Source organism: Artemia sp. Qi Xiang Cuo, chromosome 20 (genome assembly GCF_049724085.1).
Source record: "Artemia sp. Qi Xiang Cuo chromosome 20, ASM4972408v1, whole genome shotgun sequence".
Lineage (NCBI taxonomy): Eukaryota > Metazoa > Arthropoda > Branchiopoda > Anostraca > Artemiidae > Artemia > Artemia sp. Qi Xiang Cuo.
The window spans coordinates 37,731,853-37,740,941 of record NC_142813.1 but is presented as its reverse complement, the minus strand read 5'-3'; the positions used below and the strand labels follow the sequence as shown (position 1 = coordinate 37,740,941).

General features: G+C 35.0%; 1 protein-coding gene across 1 annotated transcript in view; it reads left to right on the top strand.

The window, feature by feature from the left end:
• Window positions 1-9,089, top strand: part of LOC148940168 (acetylcholine receptor subunit beta-like 1) — a 169,371-nt gene that overhangs the window by 11,699 nt on the left and 148,583 nt on the right. Inside the window, exon 2 of the mRNA XM_089106088.1 lies at window positions 5,508-5,746. Coding sequence (XP_088962214.1) covers window positions 5,508-5,746 — 239 coding nt within the window. The remainder of the gene's footprint in view (window positions 1-5,507; window positions 5,747-9,089) is intronic.

Here is a 9,089-nt window from a genome sequence, read left to right as displayed (position 1 = left end):
GATACGCTGAATCTGACAGTGTGACTTTCATTAAAAATTCTTTCAATTGTAGGGGGATCTTTCCCCCTCTTTCAAAAATCAGGTAAATTTTCTCAGGGTCGTAGCTTTTGATGAGTAATACTAAAAATTTAATAAAATTTATATACTTAGAATCAGCATTATAAGCCCATTCTTTTAACACATTTATTGACATCAAAAATTCTGTTTTTAAAAAGTTTCGATTACTATTGAGCCGTATCACTTGTTTTTTTACTGTTTTTTATTACGTATATGAGGGGGGTTCTCCCCTTAGTCAATACCACGCTCTTTATGCTAAATTTTAAAATTTTGTTTAAATCACAAAACCCCATGAATCACAAAAGCCGTATAATTAGAATACATAGCTCTTTTGAAAGCACTAAAAAACTGTAGCGTAAAAAGGGCGAAGCATTGACTTGGGGGGCGAACCCACTCATATACGTAATAATTTCTGTTCGTTTTAAGTTCTAATGTTGCTTCTTACTTTCAGTTGAAAAAAAAATTGTTTTTTTAAATTTATTTTCTGATCGTTTTTACAAATAATGCTGGGGAATCCAGCGCCCCCCTTCATAGAAATGTCCCTTCAGGCTGAAGGCCCACCATTGGCGAAGACCCCCCCCCATTTCCCGGGGCCGCAGGCCGAAGTTCGGCCACGAAACAGGATCCCTCACCCCGGGGGGGTCACAGGCCGAAGGCCGGCTGCAGGCGGGATCCTCCACCCCCGGGGATCACAGGGCCGAAAGCCGGACACGGTCGGGGCCCCCATCCCCAGGTTAGGTTAGGTTATAGGTTAGGTTAGGTTAAGTGGCGTGCCAATTAACCTAATATAACCTAACCTAAGCTGCTAACCCTAGAAATGTTAGGTTAGCTTTCTAGGTTAGGTTAGGTTAGCTTTTTTCTAGTTAGGTTAGGTTAGCTTTTTTTTCAGAGGTAATCGTACCGACCCAGTGGTCCTAGAAAATCAAGAGAGAGCTCATTAAAACGGAAAATTAAAGGTATTGTACCCTTTTTCACTGACTAAAATGCTGGAGTGCAACTTGGCCCTCTCCCCCGCCCCCTTTGTCCCCATTTCGTCCGATCAAAATTTTGATATATATCCATTCTGTCCAGTATAGTTGAAACCCCCCCAAAAATACATCTTTTGAAGGTAACAAATTCACCCTAGAGCCCTTATAGAAATGCCTTAAATTTTAAATTTCCAATTGTATACGCACAGTATTTTGTTATTATGTGTCTTGCTTTCATTTTTATCGACTTACTTTTTACGCGTGGACATGTTAAAGGTAATTGTGTCAGGTAAATTATCACCAAGATTGAATTATCTAGAGAATATTTCTGTTGGAAAAAAAAGTGCCGTTAGGATTTTAGAAATAGAAATATAAAATGTTGATGCAAGATGTTTTTGTTTTCTGCTCGAAACCTTTTCCCCATGGGGGATATGTGATAAATGGTAGACAATTAGTGTTCTATATTCTTCACCTCGCTTGATTTTTCGTAATAATTAACCGTTATTATAGTATTATTTCGTGGTTTTGAAGGTTTTAAAATCAGTGCAAACTGGAATATAGACATAGAGATATAATAATAATGGATAGTTCAAATGTATGCGATGTTTCTCCAATGGTTGATGTGAGTTTTAAAACACTTTTTTTAAGACACGATTGAAGTTGTGTTTTAAATTCTTCATCAATATAAAATCAAAAACATGAAAATTAAAAAATGTAAAAGCATATTTCAAAGAAATAATAACATTCTTAATAATATAATGTCGATAAACAGAGGAAAATTAGTTATCGTGGTCAACCTTAGCGGTGCCCCCAGTGGTGGATCTAGAGCAAACTCTTGGGGGAGGACCAATGTGAAAAGTTTGCCAATGAGCAAAATCTCGTAGGGGAGGTGCAAAGTGACAAAGGGGCCAATAATTGACCATATTGACGAATTTTAATCTAAAAAAGAGTAAAAAAGAAAAACACAAGGATCATTGGTGCCAGAAAATAGCTCGCATTTAACAAACTTACTCGTAGTTAGTTGAAACTGTGCATAAATATCCCCATTTTATAATTGCGTGGGTACTAAAGGAACAATGAGCATATTTTTTCTGAATTTTTTGTGTTTTTCGTAAGAAAATAGCTCGCCTTTTAAGAAACTTAGTCGTAGTTAGTTGAAAGTGGGCATAAATATCTTAATTTTTAGTCTAATTGCGTGGCTACTAAAGGAACAATGAGCATTTTTTTTTCATTTTTTGTGTTTTGTCTCGAGAAAATAGCTCGCATTTTAACAAACTTACTCGTAATTAGTTAAAACTGTGCATAAACATCCCAATTTATAATTGCGTGACTACTATAGGAACAATGAGCATTTTTTTCTGATTTTATGTGTTTTCGCAAGAAAATAGCTCGCATTTTAACAAACTTACTCGTAGTTAGTTGAAACTGGGCATAAATATCCCCAATTTTATAATTGGGTGGCTACAAAAGGAACAATGAGCATTTTATTCTGTTTTCTTGTGTTTCTCGCAAGAAAAATAGCTCGCCTTTAACATAACTTAGCCGTAGTTAGTTGAAACTGGGCATAAATATCTTAATTTTTAGTCTAATTGCGTGGCTACTAAAAGAACAATGATCATTTTTTTCTGATTTTTTGTGTTTTCGCAAGAAAATAGCTCGCCTTTAACATAATTAGCCGTGGTTAGTTGAAACTGGGCATAAATATCTTAATTTTTAGTCTAATTGCGTGGCTACTAAAGGAACAATTAGCATTTTTTTCTGATTTTTTTGTGTTTTTTCGCAAGAAAATAGCTTGCCTTTTAACATACTTAGTCGTAGTTAGTTGAAACTGGGCATAAATATCTTAATTTTTTAGTCTAATTGCGGGGCTACTAAAGGAACAATGAGCATTTTGTTCTGATTTTTTGTGTTCTCACAAGAAAATAGCTCACATTTTAACAAACTTACTCGTAAATAGTTGAAACTGTGCATAAATATCTTATTTTTTAGTCTAATTGCGTGGCTACTAAAGGAACAATGAGCATTTTTTTCAGATTTTTTGTGTTTTTTCGCAAGAAAATAGCTCGCCTTTTTAACTACTTAGCCGTAGTTAGTTGAAACTGGGCATAAATATCTTAATTTTATAATTGCGGGGCTACTATAGGAACAATGAGCATTTTTTTCTGATTTTTTGTGTTCTCGCAAGAAAATAGCTCGCATTTGAACAAACTTACTCGTAGTTGGTTGAAATTGTGCATAAATATTCCAATTTTATAATTGTGTGGCTACTATAGGAACAATGAGGATTTTTTTCTGATTTTTTGTGTTCTCGCAAGAAAATAGCTCGCCTTTAACATACTTAGCCGTAGTTAGTTGAAACTGGGCATAAATATCTTAATTTTTTAGTCTAATTGCGTGGCTACTATAGGAACAATGAACATTTTTTTTCTGATTTTGTGTGTTTTCACAAGAAAATAGCTCGCCTTTAACATACTTAGCCGTAGTTAGTAGAAACTGGGCATAAATATCTTAATTTTTAGTCTAATAGCGTGGCTACTAAAGGAACAATGAGCATTTTTTCTGATTTTTTTTTGTGTTTTCGCAAGAAAATAGCTTGCCTTGAACATACTTAGTCGTGATTAGTTGAAACTGGGCATAAATATCTTAATTTTTTAGTCTAATTGCGTGGCTACTATAGGAACAATGAGCATTTTTTTCTGATTTTTTTTGTGTTCTCGCAAGAAAAATAGCTCGCCTTTTAACATACTTAGCCGTAGTTAGTTGAAACTGGGCATAAATATCTTCATTTTTAGTCTAACTGCGTAGGTAATAAAAAAACATTTGACATTTTTTCAGATTTTGTGTGGTTTCGCAAGAAAACAGCTCGTCTTTAGAAAACTTAGCCGTAATTAGTTGAAACTGTGCATAAATATCTTCATTTTTAGTCTAATTGCGTGGCTACTAAAGGAACAATGAGCATTTTCTTTCAGATTTTTTTTTTGTTCTCGCAAGAAAATAGCTCGCCTTTAACATACTTAGCCATAGTTAGTTGAAACTGGGCATAAATATCTTAATTTTTAGTCTAATTGCTTGGCTACTAAAGGAACAATGAGCATTTTTTTCTGATTTTTTTGTGTTTTCGCAAGAAAATAGCTCGCCTTTAACATACTTAGCCACTGTTTGTGTAAGTTTTTGTGTGTGTGTAAGTTTTTGTGTGTGTGTGAGTTTTTGTGTGTGTGTGTAAGTTTTTTTTGTGTGTGGGTAAGTTTGTGTGTGTGTGTAAGTTTTTTTGTGTGTGGGTAAGTTTTTTTGAGTGTGTTATTTTGTTTGTGTGTGTAAATTTTTGTGTTTGTGTAATTTTTTTTGTGTGTGTAAGTTTTTGTGTGTGTGTAATTTTGTGTGTGTGTATGTTTTTTTTTGTGTGTGTAAGTTTTTGTGTGTGGGTGTAAGCTTGTGCGTGTGTATGAGTTTTTATGTGTGTGTAGGTTTTTGTGCTTGTTTATGTTTTTATGTCTGTTTTAGTTTTTTGTGTGTGTGTATGTATTTGTTTGTGTGTAAGTTTGTTCTGTCTCTAAACTTTTGTTTGTTTGTGTGTAAGTTTTTTTTTGTGTGTGTAATGGTGTGTGTTTGTGTTTGTTTGTGTGTTTGTGTGTGTGTTTAATTTTTTGTTTGTGTGTGTGTGTGTAAGTTTTTGTGTGTGTGTGTGTGTAATATTTTATGTTTTTGTTATTTTGTTTGTGTGTGTTTTTTTTTTTGTGTGTGTGTGCGTTTTTGTTTGGGTTTGTTATTTTTTGTGTGTGTGTGTGTGTAAGTTTTGTTGTGTGGTTTTTATTTTTTTTGTGTCTGTTTATGTTTTGTTGTGGATTTGTTAGTTTTTGTGTGTGTGTAAGTTTTTGTGTGTGTGTGTACGTTTGTGTATGTGTGTAAGTTTTTGTGTGTGTGTGTGTAAGTTTTTGTGTGTGTGTAAGTTTTTTTGTGTTTGTAAGCATATTTTTATGTGTAAGTTTTTTTTTTGTGTGTAAGTTTATGTGTGTGTGTAAGTTTTTTTGTTTGTCTTAGTTTTTTTTTGTGTGTGTAAGTTTTTGTGTGTGTGTGTAAGTTTTTGTGTGTGTGTAAGATTTTGTGTGTGTGTGTAAGTTTTTTGTGTGTGTGTAAGTTTTTTTGTGTGTGTGTAATTGTTTGTGTGTGTAAGTTTTTGTGTGCTTCTAAGTTTTTTTTTATAATTATTTTTTTTTGGGTGTGTGTGTGTGTTTTTTTTGTGTGTGTTTTTGTGTTTTTGTTTTTGTGGGTGTGTGTGTGTGTGTTTTTTGTTTTAAAAACAAACTATTTCCGTAAAATCTGAACTAAAATTTGAGAAATGAGTGACTCATCATGAAAAGAGAGCTAAGGGTAATGACGCTACTCATATGCAACGGTTGGAGTTGGCTGGCCCAACTTTTAATGATTTTCTTGGAAAAGGGTAAGGTGTATCAGTATATTTATGAAGACTATACTTTTCCACAGAGCTTTTTGATCATAGTGTTCTCAATCTTCTTAGGACGTATGGAGCGAGTGGGAGCTCATGGTTGAGGAGGAGCTTCTTTTTTGCCAACACAAGCATTGATGATACTGATGAAGTAATGGAAGTCTACTATACGTCTGAGGGATTATCATACACATCAGATGATCTAGGGAGAAGGGGGCCTTCTGGAAGAAGGTATATTGAAGACGATGATCGTTTGCTGGATATTCTTCCCCCTCTGGTGAATATAGTGATTGTAGATGAAGATGACAACAATCAAATAAATAGATTACCTCATCCTCAAATTTAGGAAATTATCATTGAGGAGTAAGAGGTTGATGATGATAATGATGTTTTATATTTAAAAAGCGTTATAAACATCGATTTGACAAATTAATAAAAATATTTAGAAGAATGATTTTTTTTATCATTGATAAAAAACTTGGCTGTGGACTGCTGTACTGATCATGATTCGTTAGCCTAACATTCTAACAAAAAGAAAGGGAACATTTTCGATTTCGAAACAATTTTATTGAATAATTACAACAACAATAATACTAGGCATTCACAATTAGCGATACTATTTATTGTCTTCGATATGTTTCACTAATGCACTTAAAGCACATTGCCGTCTATTCACATGTGCTATATCAACTTTTACAGTGAAACATAATTGATACTACATTTTAAATTTTCTCAAGGATATCACATATCCTGCACATACTGCAGCCCATTCCAGACAAAGCTGTGATCCTCTCGTGATTTCCACCGCAATGTTTGGTGCTCTTGTATTATTACCATCAACTCCACTGACAACTTCTAAGGGGGTAAACATTCCACTCGCTATCATCAACAAACAAATATACATCTAAATGAGTAAAGTCAAACTGTTCTTCTCACTTCTTTGAATTCTATTTACAGACTAATAAAAACTATAGCAAAAATCCTTTCCTTATATTCTTTACGTTCCTCCGCCGCTAATATGTAAGCGATTCTCTGATTGGTCTAGAAGGAGATGTAACCGAGTCTCTGATTGGTTTAGAAGGAAACACGTGATCCTGTTTCCTATTCCTGGATCTTAACATTCCCCCCTAGCGTGCACTTGGCCAAACAACAACAACAAATAAATCGACCTGGGAAAAGAGGTCATTGACCCACTTCGATTACGCAATCATTCTCCCTGGGGATTCCATGCCAATATTTGGTGTACTCGTGGGACTGACAGCACAGGTGTTCTCCCTAGGGACTCTATGCCCATATATGATGTACTCGTGGGAGTCAATAAGGCCTTTCTACTTACAAATGAATATGCATTGTCAGTTTAATATACATATACTGATATTTAGTAATCAAATGTTAATATTATTTTATTTATTAAAGTTACTGATTTATTAAAAGTAAAAACATTTATATATTTTTTAAGTAAAATGCAAATTATGTTCTAGCCTTGGGAAGGCATAGGGGTTTTGAGCCCAACTTATGTTAACTTCTGCTCGTTTTGAGTTTGACTCGGTTATTTATTGTAATTTCTGTTCGTTTTGGGTTTCATTTATTTATCGATGCTGATTTGTGGTAATTTCGAGCTTGGTAGATTATTTGATTGTATTTTTGCTCATTATTGGTTTAATGAGTTCTTTACTTTTCTTTGAAAAACTTATTTTGTGGAATTTTTTTTTATTAATTTCTGTTCGTTTTGTATTGACATAGTCTTTTCAGGGAAAAAGAAAATAACACTTTAAATCTTTTCGTTTTTTAAGACTTTATAGTTTGGCCTGCTATTTGTATGCTGGAGAAAAATTTTCAGCAAATTTTAACAACATACACCCTTTTAGAAATCTGGACACAAATAGTACTGTTTAACTTAGTTTCATACCTCCTCTAGTTGACCTGAAATGGAAAACTTGATACCATTCGCAAAAAATCTGTTTACTTTCTTTTATAGCTTGGATACACTTGCACTATTTGATTTGGTTAAATTTTAAGAGCAGAAGTAGCCTCGAAAGTTTGAATATAATACCCTCAGTTGTTCTTGGGATACTGCTGAGATGTCTTATAGGGAATTAGCATTATCACAGTGCATTTTGATTTAATCTTAAGGCAAAATTTAGTTTTTAAACATAATAGGCAAACGGGAGGGTGGTGAGTGGAAGGGGGATTAGCTGCCTTCCAATCACTTTCGACTATTAAAAAGGGCATCAGCCCTTTCTATTTTCAATCGAATGAGCCCCTTTCGAAGTTCCCACGACAACTCCTTCGATACGAAGTGCCCTGGTCTAAACAACAACAACAACAAAAAATATTACTAATAACTTTCGACTATTAAAAAGGGCACTAGCCTTTTGAATTTCAAATCGAATGAGCCCTTTTCTGAAGTTTCTACGACAAAAACTTCTATAAAACCTTATATGCCCCCAGGGCATAAACTAAAACCCTTGCCCTGAGGGCTTTGGCGGAGTATCCTCCTCAAAAACATATTTTCTATCTGTAAATCGACTACGCTGAACAAAATGGCTATCTCAAAATTGTTATTGGATGTGTTTGGGGGAAAATGGGCGTGGGGAGGGGGCTAGATGCCCTCCAATCACTTTCGACTATTAAAAAGGGCACTAGCCATTTGAATTTAAATCGAATGAGCTTTTTTTTAAGTTTATACGACAACGCCTTCTATAAAAACATTATATGCCCCTTGGGCATAACTTTAAACCCTTGCCCTGAGGGTTGTGGGGAGTGTCCTCCTCAAAAAGATATTTTCTATTTGGAAATCAACTGCGCTGAACATAATGGCTATCTCAAAATTTTGATTGGATGTGTTTGGGGGAATGATGGGCGTGAAGGGGGGCTTAGTTGCCCTCCAATCACTTTCGACTATTAAATAGGGCACTAGCCCTTTGAATTTCAAATCGAATGAGCTTTTTTTGAAGTTTCTAAGACAACGACTTCTATAAAAACATTATATGCCCCCTGGGCATAACTTAAAACCCTTGCCCTGAGGGTTGTGGGGAGTGTCCTTCTCAAAAACATATTTTCTATCTGGAAATCAACTACGCTGAACACAATGACTATCTAAAAATTTTGGTTGGATGTGTTTGGGTGATTGATGGGCGGGGGAGGGGCTAGTTTCACTCCAATCACTTTCGACTATTAAGAAGGGAACTAGCCCTTTGAATTTCCAATCGAATGAGCCTGTTTTGAAGTTTCGACGACAACGCCTTCTTATAAAAAACCTTATATGCCCCCAGGGCATAACTTAAAACCCTTGCCCTGAGGGTTTTGGGGCAGTTTCCTCCTAAAAAACATATTTTCCATCTGGAAATCAACTAGCCTACGCTAAAAAAATGGTTATCTCATATTCTGATTGGATGTGTTTGGGGGAATGATGGGCGTGGGGGGCTAGTTGCCCTTCTATCCCTTTCAACTATAAAAAGGGCACTAGCCCTTTGAATTCCCAATCGAATGAGCCTGTTTTGAAGTTTCTACGACAACACTTTCTATAAAAACCTTATATGCCCCCAGGGCATAACTTAAAACCTTTGCCCTGAGGGTTTTGGGGGAGTTTCCTCCTCAAAAACATATTTTCTATCTGG